The following is an 18,248-nucleotide window of genomic DNA, read 5'->3' as shown; positions in this document are numbered from 1 at the left end:
TAAATCAATGTGCATTTTTTAAACACAATGTTGTAATAATCTCAGTAACAATTAACTAAGTAACTAATATTTTGTTCCTTGAAGTACACAATTAGTACTTTATTAAGGGGAAAGTGTGTGCTTAAAAATGCTTAATAACACAACAAAGTGATGTTTTTATTGTTTAATACTTTGACTACTTCATTTCTCAATCACTACAGACATATCCTAAAAAATTTCATAAAGAAGAGTGTTGTGTTTTGTTCATTCGTTTCCCAGCTATTATAGAAAGCTAGTATCATTTGATCAATGTGATGTGATTTGTTTTGTGGACTGGGAAACTTAATTTTGTGTCCATATCCTCTCCTCCACAGACGATTTCCCGATCCACGAGGGGACCCTGCTGTCCTCCGGCTACAAGGTGCAGGCCTTTCTCGGGGAGGGCAGCTTTGGTAAGGTGGCCATGTGTATGGACAATGTAACCAACACAAAGAAGGCCGTTAAAATATCCAAGGATAGGCCCCTTTTCTCTGAGCGAGCTATGGAAGAGGTAGGTTACAAACTCTTATTATAAAATCTGAAGCTGCATTATGAGATATTTTGAAATGAGAAACCTACAACCTCGTATTGAAGGTGACAAACAAATGGCAATAATCACATTTTGTATTTCTTCCACAGATTAAAATTCTCCAGAAGCTGCAGACTCTCGATTCCGATAAATGCAGTCTGGTGAAATGGTATGGCTCGTTCTACCATGAAAAGTTAATTTGTTTGGAGTTTGAGCTGCTGGACCTGAGTCTCTATGAGTACATGCTGCAGAGGAAACACAACGCTCTGCCCATAGCTGAGATCCATCCAGTTTTACGTCAAGTATGTGGAATCATTCCTTTCTTTAGGAGCATCATTTAATTACTTGAGATTTAATGAGAAATCAGACCTAAAAATGTACATTGTTGTGATCCTAAAGCATCTCAATCTTTGTGTTTCTTCAGCTGACAACAGCACTGCTCCACCTTGAGGCCCTGGAAATAATCCACGCTGATATAAAGCCTGAGAATATTATGGTGGTGAACCGCTGGCAGCATCCGCTTCAGGTCAAACTCATTGACTTCGGCCTGGCTCGCCACGTGTCCGAGGCCGTTCCAGGGACCGCTGTTCAGAGTCTGTGGTACAGGTAGGAATAATAAAACATGTGGCACAGAGGCTGCGGCTTTGATGCAAACATTAAAAGTCTGTTTCTGTAAAGGAAAATAAACAAAAGTGAGCTTAAAAAGAAGTTTTCCTCTCCTTTCAGGGCACCAGAGGTCCTCCTGGGCATGGACTTCAGTGAACAGATTGACATGTGGTCTCTCGGTGCTGTGGCTGCGGAAATAGCAGCAGGCTTTGGACTGTTCCCCGCGGACCACGAATATGACGCGCTTAAGCTCATTGTGGACTTGGTGGGTCAGCCTCCAGATGTTCTATTGAACTGTGGACAAAAAAGCAGCTTCTATTTTAACATTGAGGGGAGCTACAACCAGCAAATCTGGACACTTAAGGTGTGTGTTGTCTGTCTGTCTGTCTGTCTGTCTGTCTGTCTGTCTGTCTGTCTGTCTGTCTCTCAGGATAAACAATGTAAGCAACACTTTGTCTCTCTGTAGACTCCATGGGAGCTTGCATTACAGACCGGGCATCACTTCAGAGGAAACCCGTTTTTTTACCTGAGGTCTCTTAATGACCTGGTGGAGGTAGGTTGTCTTTTTAGATAATATAATGTCATTACAAGGATTTCTCTGATACATTTTTTGACTGCTTTGCATCATTTTACAGGATTACTTACACATGTTTTACCTTCAATGTATTGCAGGTAATACCTTACAGACACATGGCCAAGAGAGAGGAGTTGCTGAACTTTGTGGACCTCTTGAAAAAGATGCTAGTGCCGGACAAGTGCGGACGGATTATTCCCCTCACAGTCCTGGAGCATCCGTTCTTCGCTGAGGAGCAGGACCCTGAAGTCAACCAAAGCATTGAAACCGTGATTGTTGACATGAGAGACTCTGAACCAAGTGTCACTCTGCAGCTATCAAAGAACGTCCAAAGTGTTGCGTTCAAGGCTGTGACTCTTCCCGAGCAAATAGTCTCTGCTCAGCCAGAAACAGTTTATTTTAAGCTTGAAGACGAAGCTGCTCACATGGAGCCTGGTAAATCACATGTCTAAAGCCCTCACAGTCTCATGTGTTTGTAGTTGTTTGATCGCACTAACATCCTGCTTCTTTGTGGTTGTTCAGAGATTATCAAAGTGACCAGCGGCGAAAGAAAAAGCAGAGTCGGGAGATTCTTGAAGAGCATCAGAAACGCATCAGAAACACTCTCCTGTGTCCGCTGTGACAGCAACTGAACCAGCTTATTGCATGGTCTTCATTTATTCTATTGTTTTATTATTTTTGTTGTTGTTTTCTTTGTCAGTAAATATATTGACTTAAACTTAAAAAACACTTGTGTGATGTGTATTGAACATATAAAAGAGATGTACTGGTCCTATTTATTGTTATATATAAGTATATATATATATATATATATATATATATATTGTTATATTGTTATATTGTTATATTGTTATAGGTATTGTATTGCTGTTTTGTACAGAGAAATGTGAGCATTACATTAGTGCCAATATTTTAGTTAGTCTGACTATATGCTTTTGTTTTGAAGGCAGCTTTAGGCCCCAGGTCTTTGGTATTCATTAGTAGACAGGTGGAGGAATGATTAGGTACCAAAACAAGTCATATTTGTTATACCAGGGAAAAAGAGAACATAACGCCATTCTCCTTTGTATTGCTTGAACATCAAAACATAAATAAAATAAAATGAACCAACACAATTATTGCCATGTAGATCCTGAGTCAGATTCCCTACCTGGTGCTTCATACACATTTATTTTTGAATAGTGCGAATCATGATTCATAATTGAGGTTCAAAGTCCTCATGTGTCCTGATACATGCAAGGTTTGAATGCAGTCCAATAAGAACAAAACACAATGCAACAAATCACATCACCAATAAACTACTCTTGTTTTATATTTATTTTAAACAATAAGTAATTAACCTTCCTGTTGTCTTCGTTTTCCCCCTTACTTTGGTGTTACTGCTATTGCATTAACACAAAAAACATTAATCATTACCAAATTTCATTTAACACCCTTTCAAACTGTAAATATCGTATCAGACAACTGGTATACATGAAAAACTGCAGTAAATATAAAAAAAATAAACACTGAACATGTATTGCGTGTGCCAGGTGTGATCCACATAGGCACATCAGAGCGGGAAATGTATCAAGCTGTTCTCTCTCTCTGTGTGTATGTGTGTGTGTGTGTGTGTGTGTGTGTGTGTGTGTGTGTGTGTGTGTGTGTGTGTGTGTGTGTGTGTGTGTGTGTGTGTGTGTGTGTGTGTGTGTGTGTGTGTGTGTGTGTGTGTGTGTGTGTGTGTGTGTGTGTGTGTGTGTGTGTGTGTGTACCAGGTGTGATTCACATGGGGGGATGGGCACATAAGGGGGGGAAAACACATCTAGTATATGTGTGTGTGCGTGCGTGCGTGCGTGCGTGCGTGCGTGCGTGCGTGCGTTATCTGATCCGGATGGTTACTAATTCCATGTCTTTATGGGGACACCATGGGTGTTACAAAGTTGACTAAATCATCGAAAATTCAATGAAAGTGGTGATCAGCAATTTATATGTTCAAATGTCTACTGTGAAGGATATCATAAAGCCTTAATGCAATCTAATGTAAAACAAAAAAGTTATGATTGATGAAAGTAGTAAATCGTTCAGATTTGACCCGAATACAACAGGAGCTTTAAATGGTGTGTTCATCCAGGCTACTTTGTATATTTACCAAAATATGAAATTAGATCACCCTCATGAATCCAATACGTGGAAAAACGGCTCCGTTGTGTGTCTATGGAAAGAGCAGTGCCGCCCGACTAGGCAGAAGCGCCGACCACTGCTTGAAAGTTACAATTATTTAAACTTTGACCTAGGTACTGCCAGAGATGGCAAAAGTACACACATCCTTTACTCAAGTAGAAGTACACATACTCGTGTTAAAAAATACTCTGGTAAAAGTAGAAGTACTGACTAAACTTCTTTACCCAAGTAAAAGTAAAGAAGTATGGGCTTTGAAATGTACTTAAGTAAAAAGTGCCCATTACTACCAACTGTTTTAAAGAGTAACTGATGTAATTTTATATTAATAGAACAATAATGTCATTGTTAGCTAAAGAATGTTTCGATGCTGAACAACGGCAAAATGACAACGTTTGTATTGGTCCCTCTTCTTTAGAGAAAAGAGGAAATTATGGATTCACGGATCGTGTTAAAATCAATAGGCAGGCAATGACTCTAAATAATAATGATCACGCCACTAAACACAGATTTAAACTAAAGTAACAAACCTGTTTTCAAAATGAAAGAAGTAGAAAGTACAGGTATTTGTGTTAAAAATGTAAAGTGTCAAAGTAAAAAGTCATCAGAAAAATAAGTAGTTGAGTAAAGTAGGCCTACTGATACCAGAAAAATGTAGGCTACTCAAGTAAAGTAACAAAGTATTTGTACTCCACTATTTCCCACCTCTGGACACTGCTGACCTTTCAACACACAACCAATAAGATGACGTGGCTACGCTAGCTAGCAGAGAATTTAACTTAAGAAACGACACTTGAATGGCTGTTTTCACTGCAAAGAAATTAGCTTATCATGTGAATGCAGCTTTAGCTAGCTAGCTGTGGCATTTTCTTCTTCCTTAATAAATCAAGCTGCTCTTCGGGACTTCCCTAAAATGTATCAAATTCAGTTGAAACAGTCATTTTGCGAGGGTTGAAGTTAAAATAAATTATTCACCACCTTTCAGTCTGCCGTAGTGACAAAATAGGCTGCGGCAGAGCCCATGACGTTAGCACAAGTTAGCGAGCTAAGCAGCTCGAGATGCAAAATTGGTTTAAAATGGCTAACAGGACAAAACAAATGTAACAAGAGCTAAACAAACCAAGTGTAATTCCCTTTGCACAAATAATTTACAAATGAATGTAAGAACTTGACAACACCAGACCAAATGTAAAAAAGGAAATACAAAATGGCAATCAATATAGCATTTGAAAATCAACGATTGAGTGCTACTTTGATGACACGTTGTCCGTTTCCCAGCGGGGTTTCCTCACTGCGATGTCAGTGTGTGTGCTTGGCTTATTGCAGGAGTGTGTGAACATACTTTTCTGCTTGAGTGTCTGGTATGACCTGTTGCACCAAAACTTCACTGCAGCCCTCAGAAAGTCTGGATTCTGACGTTTCAACTCTGCTACCAGACTGAAGCACACAAAAACACAACGCTCACATCAGTGTTAGAAATACCAACAACAATACTAATAAACTTATTTTCAGATAGGATAAAAAGTAGTTTCACTGAAAGAAACTGGGGGAAAAGTCCATTGTCTTTCAAATAGAAGCTGAGTTAAATTTGTGCTAGTATAACTACTCAAAGTGTGTATGGATGTCACAACTCAAGCTTTGTTCGCGGTAAGCATCCTGATGGCTAAAGAATATTCATCTCCGAAAACAACACAGGTCAAACTTAAAGCATTACAACAGCTCTCACCTGCATCACCCTGTGGTTCCTCTGGAAGTCTTCTTTAGAGTTTTGTCTTTTCTGTCACAACAAAAATCAACAACTGTGATTGGAACCACTTCATAGGCATTAAACTCTCACAGGACATCAAACTGAAACTATATTAGTACCTCTGTGCTGCTCAGCCTTTGACCTCTGACTTTTGCTGTGTTTGGGCTGTGACTCTCTGAGGAAGCGACTGATTCTGTCTGAGGGTATGGCAAAGGAGATCCCTGCTGCCACTTTCAGAGTGTTGATGCCTATCACCTCACCGTCCTGAAAGCAACACAAACATTAACAAAGTTCAAATAAGACTGGACTTTAGTGTCGGGTAAAAAAAAGGCTTAAATATCATTGCAATTAGTACAAATATCACCTAAAGGAAAATAGTTAATACAGGTTAAAACCAGAAATGTTGCCATAAACAGGCACTGATACAAAATAAAGCAATTATTCATGCAAATGTTAGCATGGAATACAGTCTGATTCACGTCTTAAAAGGGGCTATTAAGCTTATTTTCAGGTTCATATTTATATTTTCTGCCTCTACTTTGAAATGTTTACATGCTTTTATGTTCAAAAAGCTCTTTAGGTTTATCATACTGCCTGTGCAGCAGCACCTCTTTCCACCCTCTGTCTGAAACCAGAGCCCAGTCTTTTCTTATTGGTTGACTGGCCAGCTCTGTTGTAATTGGTCAACTGCTTAGAGATGTCCTGACCCTATTTAATGATGTCACTATGTCGCGGAGGTAAACACTACAATGTATACGTTTCAGGCAGGGGGGTGAGTGTGTGGCAGAGAAATGCGTAATAGGGCCTCTTTCATCATTCAATTACATTATTTTATCCTTTTCTTCATGCAACAAGTTTGTATTTGTTATTTGAAGTGCAGATATTTAAAAACCAAAAAGTCAATTTTAATAATATAGATCAAAACTAAAACTCACTAAATCTCCAAGCTTACAGTCCAGAAGGCAAATAAAAAACCACATATTTATTCACCTTGTATTGTGCCATACTTACATGGATCATAACACATGGTGTATGTATGGAATTGATCTTCTGCAATCCGGTTCAAATTACACAGATTTATATTTATAGATGTCAGTTTTAGAGGCCCGAAAAAGGGCAAAATGCGGCTGTCATCAGACTGTTTTTAGTCTTGTTAATAACTAGAGGCCCCAAACTGCTGTGTACAAGGAGGAAGGTGTCGGCAGTCAATAAAGGTATAAAACACTCAATACAATTGTTCTGTGAATTTCAGCAACCACGAGTGGCCCTTGAGTGTACAATCATAAATGTGAGCTAAAAATATTAGGCTTATCATAACACTACTCACCAAGTTAACAAGAGGTCCTCCAGAATTTCCATACTTCTCCCAGAAAAGATGAAACATTGACATTTTAAGAAATATGCAAACAACCAACATCGTTATGCAACAAGAAACCTCATGTGCTGTGGTGTGTGCTGTGCTCACATTAATAATGGCGTCGGTCTGAATGTAGTCCATGTCTGAGTCCTTGATGCCCAGCTCCTTTCCGTCTCTCTGGGCGGTGCTGACGATTCCGGTGGTGACGGTGTTCTGCAGGGCGAAGGGGCTGCCAATAGCAACCACAAACTCCCCTGGCCTCAGACCAGCTGAACGGCCCAGAGACAGCACAGGGAGCTTCTTCTGCTCCCATGTGGGATCAAACATACCAGCACAGAACAGACAGGCGTGAAGAATGAAAACATTGAAATGTATTGAAAATAAATGTGCAATAGAGACATACTGGGAGAGAAATTAAGAAAAAGTGTAATGAAAACAAAACTGTTTTAGTATTTGAGACGTGGGTGTGAGAATACACACATTGGCGCGGTGTCTCTGAGTCACAGAGCGGGTGTTTAGGAAAGTATCTGGCTAAGAATATCTAGCAGAAAGCTGTCAAGGACACGTGTCAGGATGTGGGTTATTGTGCAGTAGTTCAGAATGTTTTTGTACCATAACATACTTTGATTTGGATGAAGAGACAAGGGTGCTGAGTTTGTATGCTCTCACCTGGGGATTGACCTTGATGGTGGCGATGTCTGCCTTCCTGTCTACATGTCTGACCACAGCCTCATATGCGTCACCGTCGTGGAGCTGCACGCGCAGCTGGGGCCGCCCTGTTACCGTGGCAATGGCATCCGTGGTCACCACATGAGCGTTGGTCACAATCACACCTGAGGGGGTCATGATGAAACCAGAGCCGCTGGAGAGACGCACGTGGTGACTAAACAGGGGGTGTCTGGAGACGGCAGAGAGTGAGGCTTACATTTGTAACACGTCTTATATTGGGTGCAGGTTGTTTTATGTTTCTATTGACAAGATGTGTGAAGGCTACCCAAATAATTATATTTATAATTTAAAAGGCTATGTATTATAACAAATGCCACACCTTATGAACATTTCAATGTGGACAACAGCTGGTGCTATTTTCTCCACCACGTCAGCGATGAAGTTGAACTTATAGCGAGGGCTGCTGGGATGGATTGAGAAGCGACCTGTACTGGCATGAAAAACAAACTCCATTAATAGTACACACACAAACACACAACCGATAGTTACTGTAGGATTAAATTACATTTTGAGACAGGCAATGACACTAAAATGCTCAAATGTATTATAGTTAGTAAAACATACACTATGGAAGATAAATAGGAAGAAATATTAAATGGATTTAATATTTTTTACATGAAACATTCACCAAATCTATGCACGAGGAATTGTTTTCCCTAACTTGTTGTGTAGTACAGCGATAAGGAGACAAATCATGTGAGAAATTATTTGTAAAGCACTGCATAGTAGTGAAGTTTTTAATATTTGACACAATTAATATTCATAAAGATATGCAAAAATAAATGATTTTGTGGTGGTAAAACAAACAGGAGACCATTAATGTGTGAAGGGATTTTGGTAGCACTTTACTGTATGATAGGACCGTGTTTGGCTTGTTGTTTTATGAAAATGAGGGTTTAGCGAGTTGTTTACCTTACTACAGATGTTAGGAGACGTCGTTGGTGTTTGGTTTCCGAATAATAGATCCGTCAAGTCCAAATTTGTCAATATCTTTCCAACTTTACCGAACATTCTTTGTACTGATTTGGCACTGATAACTATCACAGCGTGTGCTTTGCAAAATAACCATGAGAATGCCGTTTAAGCACTTATCAAAACAGAAAAATGTACTCAATTAAAGAAGTTTTATACATTTGGATGATCATCATTTGCCCATCCCCCAAAATGTGCGCACTCCAAGCTGTCCTACCTGTGGATGCGCAGGGTCCTTTATGTGCCTGGCTGACTGCAGGTCTCCCCTTCTGCTCAGCTTTGCGGCTGGCCACTCTCGTCTTACACACATTCCCGTACGTTTTCCCGTCGCTCCCGCACACTTCATGCTCCATCTTACACCGGCAGACCCCCTTGGAGCCTCGCCGCTTCCCCGCAGCGAGCAGCTTGCACTCCAGGCCATCCCCGCAGGGCAGGTCGCTCTTTCGGCCACAAGGGTCTCCTTCGCGGGGGGAGCACACCATGCAGCAGTTACATCTGTCCGGGACATACGCGCCGGCCGGACAGCTGGGGCTCGGACATGAGCTCACCTCGCAACGGGACGCGCACCTTTCTGGACGCACAGCTCCGGTGAAGTCGTGCGTAAAGAGAAATGCAGCTGCGAGTAAAAGTAACTGCATTGTGATAGACTTGACAAAAAGTTATGGTGGATATTTCTGGATTGTTTAATATCTCTTTCTTAATGATTTTCTGTGTTTGGACCCGATGGCTACTTCCAAAGATCGACTGGGCTCGTGTCCTCAGCTCTCTGGAAGTTTTACTCCGGACATTAGTCATCAGGGCCTGCCTGCATATTCTGACAACCTGGTGACTACATCACTTAGTTGGAGGCCACTCACTACATGTAGCTGGTAGTGCACGCCATCCAGTGGGAATAAAACGCACAACACTAAATAAAAGCAGCCTATTCCTCCAGTAGTAAGTGCATGTACTAAAAATACTGGACATAATTGAGAAACACGTTTGATGCTTCTATTTTATTATGATCTTCTTATGTAACTATATACTTCTTCTCTTCAACAATTCAGAGTGAAATATTGTACAGGAATCAATTGTGTGAAAGCGACATTTCGGAACTAAAGAGGGAAAAGTACTGCGGTGTGAACGCGCCTTTTTTCTGTTGGTTCTTTTAAATCACAACAAACAGTAATGACTTGAGGAGTTCCCCAAGGGTCGATTATTGGTCCAATTCTATTCAACATATACATGCTTCCACTAGCCCGGATCTTAAAAGTAAACAAAATGTCGTACCACAATTATGCGGATGACACTCAGTTAGTTATGCATTACAATAAAGCATGGCGACTACGGACAATTACAATCCCTCACCAACTGCATGGAACAAATCAGTAGCTGGATGAGCAACAATTTCCTACAATTAAACAAAAACAAAACAGTATGTGCTATATAAATAAACGTACCTTACCTTACATGCTGAAATATCTGAATCGTTGACTTGAATTAAATGTTTGATGTTGAGCTGATTCAAAATGCTGCAGCTCGTGTACTAACCAGAGTTAGGAAAAGGGACCACATTACTCCTGTTCTGGCTGCCTTACACTGGCTCCCTATAGAACACAGGATAGAATTTAAAATTCTTCTTCTCGCCTACAAAGCCCTTAATGGGCAGGCGCCATCTTATCTTAAAGAACTCATTATACCCTATTGTCCTACTAGGGCATTGCGTTCCAAGAATGCAGGGTTGTTGGTTGTTCCTAGAGTCTCTAAAAGTACAATGGGAGCCAGAGCCTTTTCTTATCAAGCTCCACTTTTGTGGAATCAGCTTCCAGTTTGTGTTCGGACGGCAGACACCCTATCCGTTTTTAAGAGTGCGCTTAAGACCTTCCTTTTTGATAAAGCTTATAGTTAGGGCTGATTAGATTCAGCCCCTAGTTTTGCTGATATAGGCTTAGTTTGTCGGGGGACATCTTACTTCTTCCTTCTCTCTGTCTATACCTGTGTACTCTCATGTTCCGATTAACCCAGCTTCCCCAAATTTCTTTCTTTTTGGTGTCTATACGCCGGGATCCGGAGTCATGGATGATCCTGCGGTCCTGTGTCATGGATTGCGAGTCCTGGATCTTGAGTCGTGGCTGTGGTCCTGGATCATAAGTCCTGGATGGATATACTCGTGGATTCATCTTCCTATTATACACACATGCATTTCCAAACATTTGGACTACCTATGTTGCAAATGTATTATCTTTTCAATTTACACACGGCATCTATTGCACGTCTGTCCGTCCTGGGAGAGGGATCCCTCCTCTGTTGCTCTCCCTGAGGTTTCTCCCATTTTTCCCTTTAAACTGTGGGTTTTCTCTGGAAGTTTTTCCTTGTACGATGTGAGGGTCTAAGGACAGAGGGTGTCGTATTGTCATACTGATATTCTGTACAAACTGTGAAGTCCACTGAGACAAATGTAACATTTGTGATATTGGGCTATATAAATAAACATTGATTGATTGATTGATGTCAGCAGAGTTCACACAACTGTATTAGGTAGTTGAAAACTATAATATCGAGTTTAGAAACAAATATTAGGTTCAACTTAATAGTATTGCTTTCAACTAACCTAATAGTTATGTGAAACTAGTAGAGATAATACAGTTAATTAAAATGAACATTTCAGTTTTTTCAGTGCAGACTACAGTTAAACTGTTTTAGTATCCTTGCGTTAAGCATTTCTCATCTATTTTATTGCTGCTTATGTCGCAGTAGCCTACAAATCAAAATATAGATAGGCCTAAACAAATTCCCACAAATATACAAGTGCATGAGCCATTTGCTTAAAATATGACTGATGTAAACATGCAGTGTGCATCGGAAAACAGCTTTTAACATGATTGTAATATTTAGTCATTGTTTTTAGAGAAAGTGTTAGTCAATTTGAGAGTGGTAATATTGCATTTTTAATTTTAAGAGATGCACCTTTTTATCCACATGGTGGCAGTATTAAGCCACGTGTGCTCTTTCTTTTTTTGTACTTCTGAAACACACACTAATCGTATTGTAACATATGTTTTCATATCTTATTTCTTCTCCAAATGCTTTGCCTCAGTCCATATGAGTGTGTGCTGACACTTTTCAACTACTTACGGCATACTGGGGAGGGAGCATGTGGGTGTTTGCTAGTGCACGTGTTTCATATATTTATATACATTTAATTGACAGCGGTTAAATTATGAATGTGTTTGTGCTCAGGTAATAACATGTGATCATCACTGCCTCCTTTCAAATTAAAATGTTCTAACCTGCAACCTGATCTTTGAGGATGTGGATCGTTCCACTGCATACAAGACCAGCAGTGGAATGTAAATTAGTACATGATCTCAATTTATTGACCTAAATACTTAGTTAGATCTAGTATCTTAATTCAATGTTAAGCTTCTTTTTATTTTGTAGATAATAGGTCCATAAACCTACTTTAGGTTTTAAATCTGGGACTTTTTTAATGCTCTTCCACTTTAAAGTCTGATATACTTTCATATTTTATTAGTCATTTTCTTAGTGTTTTTTCTTGTAAACATTTCCCTTCTTTTTTCCCCCCTAAGCATAAGGTATCAGTACTTTTACTTCAGGAAATGATCTGAATACTTCTTCCCTCACTGTCTAAGTCACAGCTACAATTTGATGGTGTCGGTTGAAGGTTGTTAGTAACATTATTGTCCACAAGGTCATTGATTTAACTGTAATAACAAAGGGAACAGTCTGGTTGGTTTGCATTGGAGTTATTAATAGCTCACTTTGAGCTAATACTCCCGTCATCAGTTAATCATTAAGGTTCAATGCTCCTGGCGTGGGAGTGGAAACTGTCTTTGCTGAACACACCTTGGTCGACAATGTTTTAAGACGTAACAAGACTCAAATTCCCCACATTTTAATTTTTCACCTGTTAAATATACCACTTTTCTTATACAATCATTGAGTTGGAAAAGAAATTTCAAGATGCATACATAAGAAATCAAAACAGCCTCGAGCATGTTGGAAATATTGTCCTCTGTTTAGTTTCTTCTCTTCATATAACGTATCATAAAGGGCAGGAAAGAGGTGCTGCGCCTTATAAGGAGCAATTAAATATATGTCAAACAACAAATACATTCCTTGTTACGAAAAAGAAAAAAAAGTATATTTTTGACAGCATTCACTCTTATTGAAATGTTCAGGAGTAATAATCTATATAGAAAACGTAAACAGATTACATTCAAGCAATGTTGTTTTTTTACTAAGTCCTCCTTCTCCAAAGTCTATATTCAAGTTTCAACGATATTCATTTTCTTGAGGCTTTTAAATACTCCGTCCACACACAGATTTTGGCAGTAGTGAGAGTTGAAGACACTTGGTTTGCGTTAGATGCAGATTTGAAAAACTAACACTGGGTAAAAACAGCGCTTTGACCCAGTGCTGCTGAACAAGTCAAACACTTCCAGCAGTGCAAGTGCATCTATATTTTATTAAGTAATCCTACAAGGCAAAGCAAACAGTTTGGGTGTTTATCCCATATCAGGAACAAACTGTTCCAAATTCTAAAAAAATCTCTTTCGATCCCCAAACATACTGAACCACAAATCTGTCAAGTACTTCGTCTTTGGCCATTAGCCCACTGAGAGACCTTGCAAAAGACTTCCGTAGGTACTTTAGGTGGGTACAAAATAAATTCCTTTCTGCCTGCTAACAATAAACAAAGCCCACCTCTGTGGAAAATCCAATTATCCAATCAAGTCACCATGGTAACAACAAACAGCCCCAAGGTCTTTTGCAGACACTGGTGTGCCTCTTCACAATTTGAGGAATGTTTCTCCATCTTACTTCCTACCACCCAAAATATGAGTGCCATGTTGTTCTTCCTCCCTTCAGGAAAGAAAAATAAAGAGCTGTAGCAAAAGTCTTCCCTCCGCTGCCCTCTACCAAGAGGAGAAAAAGGGCCGCTTGCAGTGGAAGGTTTGTGTGAAGGCGTTGCCGAGGGTGACCACGCGTCCCTGCCCCCCCGAGCGGCTGCGCTCCACCACCACCCGCGGCATCTGCACCAGCTGGATGGGGCTCTTCCCGTCCTTCAGCGCCTGGGTCAGGTTCAACACCTGGTGATAAACAGGGGTGGTCATGTATGACATAGAGAAAGCAGTTTTCATTGTTGCATTGCTTGATTTTGAGAGTATGTGAAGTTAAATTGAGAGGGCTTGATGAGGTACTGATCCATAAACACTGTTATATGAAGCATCTGTATATACTCAGATCTGAAGCTGGTAAAAGTGCAGCTAGCTGTAATGACTTGTATACTGCAGCGTAGCTTGTGAATTTACTCCAGGTGTAACTAAAGTCTGATTTAAGTGTTGATTATATTTCACATAATTAATCCAAATCTGTAAAGTAACTAAGGGCGCAAAATAAATGTAGTGTCTCACATGGAGTAAAAGCACAGGATGTACCTCCTTGTTGTGGAGTAGAAGTACGAAATAGCATAACATGGACATACTCCAGTAAAGTATCTTGAGTAAATGTATGACATAGTTACTTCCCACCTCTGCACCATAACCCAAAGCTACTCGTGTTCTTCAGGCAACATCGACAGCTTCAGTTCTCTGTAATGGCTGTCTGACAGCAACGTAAAATGGTGAAGATACTCCTAAAGGAGCATACACATAGACTTTAGGTGGCTGAAATGTGTTTTGCTGCTGCACCTGTCCACACCAGAAAAGCCTGTTTCTTTAAAATGGGGGAGGGCTGATTGCCAACTACTGTAGTAATGCACTGACTTTGGATAAGTACCTCATACAACCACACTTAAAAAAAATCCAAAACTACCCTGATTATGCTCCCCTGATAAAAAAAATGACAATTAATCATAAATTATTTCTTTTTTTCCTCTCAAACCAAACTCGTGTCAGCTCTAATGGAATATAAAACATGTATTATGTATCATAACCAGAAAATAACAAGTACACTAAAAGAACAATATCAAAAAAGAGCGTTAAGCAATGTTATGATACTTCTATGACACGCTTAGTTGTCACAAGGATAGGCATGGAAATAGACAGGAGTGGATGGTGAGAAATTAGGTCAAGGCGGTTAGGAATGAAGTCATTAAAAAACAACCAAAGTGACTGAAAGTAGGGCACAGAAGAGAGAAAGGACCGTAGGAAGGATATATATATAAAAAGAACGAGATACAGGAGACGAAGGCAGAGAAGCTTTTGAAAACAGTCAAATCCCACTTTAAAAAAAAATAAACTCACCTGTCCCCTCATTACAGACATCTGTCTCTCAAACATGGTTTTATCGAAGCCTTTATCCGTCTGAAGGGAACAACGATGACAAATGTTAGCGGGAGTCTTGTGACAGCTGTTTGTATACAGCTGTTAGAGGGAGGAAAAAAGGTGAGGTACCTTGAACATCTCATAGAGGTCCTCACAGAGGTCCTGGACAAAGTTCATGTCAGAGAGGCGGGACAGCACCAGGTCTCGGGTCTCCTGGGAGAAGGCCACCTTAGCCTGGGGAAGCCATGCCCAGTGGAAGGGGTCTGATTGGGTGAGGAACAGTAGATTTAGTTGTGAGCTCTAACAACATGCAACAAGCGTTTAACCACCCCATAGGCTCGAAAATGACATTCCCAGAACAATTGACTATATCTTCACTTCTAAAAAGGGGTAAATTAATAATCTTTTTTCTCAAAGCAATGATAAACCTGTGAGTTGGATGTAGAAAAGTCAGAATCAATATAGAATTTTTTTTATTTTAAAGTAAATTCAGATTGAATATAGTAAAAACATGTAAATTATAGTGTCCGTCCAAAAAAAAAAAAACATTACTTATAGTGAAAACCACCCTTGAATGATGATAGTAGACTAAAAGCTTTAGGAATCCAAACGATAACATATAATAAGTACCCTGTATCAAGATTGATGCAAAACAAGTGACATTTGACCTTTTTAGAGAGATTTAGAAAAAGAAAACACTACTGGGGTCATTTGGTGTATTTTCCATATCTATGGCTCCCCTCGGTCGATTTTGATGATTTCACCTCTTTGTAACCGTTAGAGCCAATAGAATCGAGGGGAAGTTCCTAAAATCCATCTAAACATTACCCATTGGTGAACGAGTGATGCGTAGCCAGAATGCCCAAAACCGGAAGCTGTCATACACTCTCGTAGCAGCTAATATGAAATCTCCGTTATTGACATAAATATGAAGATGGATTATAAGTAATCATTTCAAAGTGACAGACACATTGGATTAACCTATGGATTAACCTTCAGCAGCGTTTTTTTTTTAATCGTTTTAATGCCATTGAACACAACTTTTGATCAGAACAACAGCATAGGTAAGAATTTCTCCCGTGTTTGCTCCGTAATGCTATGTGTTGTGATGTCTGTGTTTGCTTCCCCTGTCGCGAGTTCTGATCGCTCAGTGATGATACTTATATGTCTGGAATCTGTGGAATCTCAGCTTGCTAATCGATATCTTGTTTGTGCAGATTTGATAAGTAATAAGGGTATTTTACCTTGAGTTCTGTGCTAATTGCGTTAGCATTTTTTCGCTCAGGGCTAATTCAGAGCCTTTGTTATTACCCTTTTGTTTCGTTTAGCTAAACATGGTTAATATTTTCTGAAAGCTGAGTTTCTTCCCGTTAAGTGAGTATGACACATTCATAGTTTATTAAATGTTAAGAAGCCCTCAAGACGCTGTTTCTTGCAAGATGTTGCGTTGTTGCGTGGGGTTTTACTGGTTAAACCCTTCTCTAATCACAAATGTCCATATTTGTAGGGTTTACATTGTCTTTGTTATATGATGTTGTGTCGTGACCAACAGTCAACTAAAAGGAACAAACTAAATCCACCTACAATTAGCTCTAAGCTAATTTATTAAGATGTTTTTTGCCTGTTTCCAGTTGTAATGCCAAGCTAAGCTAATTGTCTGCTGGCTTAAGCATAAGTGTATTTCCCAATATTCCCCAAAAAACGTTCCTCTGACTTATTATTTTCCTATAACAAACAGCTAAAAATTATATTTCAAAATTAAAACCATTAATTCTAACACTATTATGAAATGGTTATGCATCATTGTAATTTAAATACATACAGTGGGGCAAAAAAGTATTTAGTCAGCCACCAATTGTGCAAGTTCTCCCACTTAAAAAGATGAGAGAGGCCTGTAGTTTTCATCCTAGGTATACCTCAACAATGAGAGACAAAATGAGAAAAAAAAAATCCAGAAAATCACATTGTCTGATTTTTAAAGAATGTATTTGCAGATTATGGTGTAAAATAAGTATTTGGTCACCTACAAACAAACAAGATTTCTGGCTCTCATAAACCTGTAACTTCTTCTTTAAGAGCCTCCTCTGTCCTCCACTCGTTATCAGAATAAAAGACACCTGTCCACAACCTCAAACAGTCACACTCCAAACTCCACTATGGCCAAGACCAAAGAGCTGTCAAAGGACACCAGAAACAAAATTATAGACCTGCACTAGGCTGGGAAGACTGAATCTGCAATAGGTAAGCAGCTTGGTGTGAAGAAATAAACTGTGGGAGCAATTATTAGAAAATGGAAGACATACAAGAACACTGATAATCTCCCTCGATCTGGGGCTCACGCAAGATCTCACCCTGTGGGGTCAAAATGATCACAAGAACGGTGAGCAAAACTCCCAGAACCACACGGGGGGACCTAGTCAATGACCTGCAGAGAGCTGGGACCAAAGTAACAAAGGCTACCATCAGTAACACACTACGCGCCAGCGACTCAAATCCTGCAGTGCCAGACGTGTCCCCCTGCTTAAGCCAGTACATGTCCAGGCCCGTCTGAAGTTTGCTAGAGAGCATTTAGATGATCCAGAAGAGGATTGGGAGAATGTCATATGGTGAAATGAAACCAAAATAGAACTTTTTGGTAAAAACTCAACGAGATGTGTTTGAAGGAGAAAGAATGCTGAGTTGCATCCAAAGAACACCATACCTACTGTGAAACCATGGGGGTGGAAACATCATGCTTTGGGGCTGTTTCTCTGCAATGGGACCAGGACGACTGATCCGTGTAAAGGAAAGAATGAATGGGGCCATGTATCGTGAGATTTTGAGTGACAACCTCCTTCCATCAGCAAAGGCATTGAAGATGAAATGTGGCTGGGTCTTTTCAGCATGACAATGATCCCAAACACACCGCCCGGGCAACGAAGGAGTGGCTTCGTAAGAAGCGATTTCAAGGTCCTGGAGTGGCCTAGCCAGTCTCCAGATCTCAACCCCAAAGAAAATCTTTGGAGGGAGTTGAAAGTCCGTGTTGCCCAGCGACAGCCCCAAAACATCACTGCTCTAAAGGAGATCTGCATGGAGGAATGGGCCAAAATACCAGCAACAGTGTGTGAAAACCTTGTGAAGACTTACAGAAAACATTTGACCTCTGTCATTGCCAACAAAGGGTATATAACAAAGTATTGAGATGAACTTTTGTTATTGACCAAATACTTATTTTCCACAATAATTTGCAAATAAATTCTTTAAAAATCAGACAATGTGATTTTCTGGATTTTTTTCTTCTCATTTTGTCT

General features: G+C 39.9%; 2 protein-coding genes across 2 annotated transcripts in view; both read right to left on the bottom strand.

Moving 5' to 3' along the window:
* Positions 1-2,724: 2,724 nt before the first annotated feature.
* Positions 2,725-12,430, bottom strand: LOC307018955 (serine protease HTRA3-like). Its single transcript, XM_079649508.1, has 8 exons — positions 8,849-12,430; positions 8,037-8,147; positions 7,658-7,886; positions 7,097-7,291; positions 6,959-6,991; positions 5,751-5,895; positions 5,611-5,661; positions 2,725-5,321 (listed from the first exon to the last, which is right to left on the bottom strand). Exons 1-7 carry the CDS (start codon positions 9,325-9,327, stop codon positions 5,645-5,647), a joined length of 1,209 nt encoding a protein of 402 aa, XP_079505634.1. The 5' UTR covers positions 9,328-12,430; the 3' UTR covers positions 2,725-5,321; positions 5,611-5,644.
* A 138-nt stretch (positions 12,431-12,568) lies between these two features.
* pi4k2b (phosphatidylinositol 4-kinase type 2 beta) overlaps positions 12,569-18,248 on the bottom strand; it is a 17,318-nt gene continuing 11,638 nt past the window's right edge. Inside the window, exons 8-10 of the mRNA XM_079692219.1 lie at positions 15,088-15,258; positions 14,938-14,997; positions 12,569-13,782 (exon numbers count right to left, since the gene is read on the bottom strand). Coding sequence (XP_079548345.1) covers positions 13,609-13,782; positions 14,938-14,997; positions 15,088-15,258 — 405 coding nt within the window. The 3' untranslated portion in view covers positions 12,569-13,608. The remainder of the gene's footprint in view (positions 13,783-14,937; positions 14,998-15,087; positions 15,259-18,248) is intronic.

The sequence above is a fragment of the Notothenia rossii genome, assembly GCF_949606895.1.
Source record: "Notothenia rossii genome assembly, chromosome: 1".
Taxonomy (NCBI): domain Eukaryota; kingdom Metazoa; phylum Chordata; class Actinopteri; order Perciformes; family Nototheniidae; genus Notothenia; species Notothenia rossii.
The sequence above is the reverse complement of the archived record's forward strand: the minus strand, read 5'-3'. Positions and strand labels throughout refer to the sequence as shown.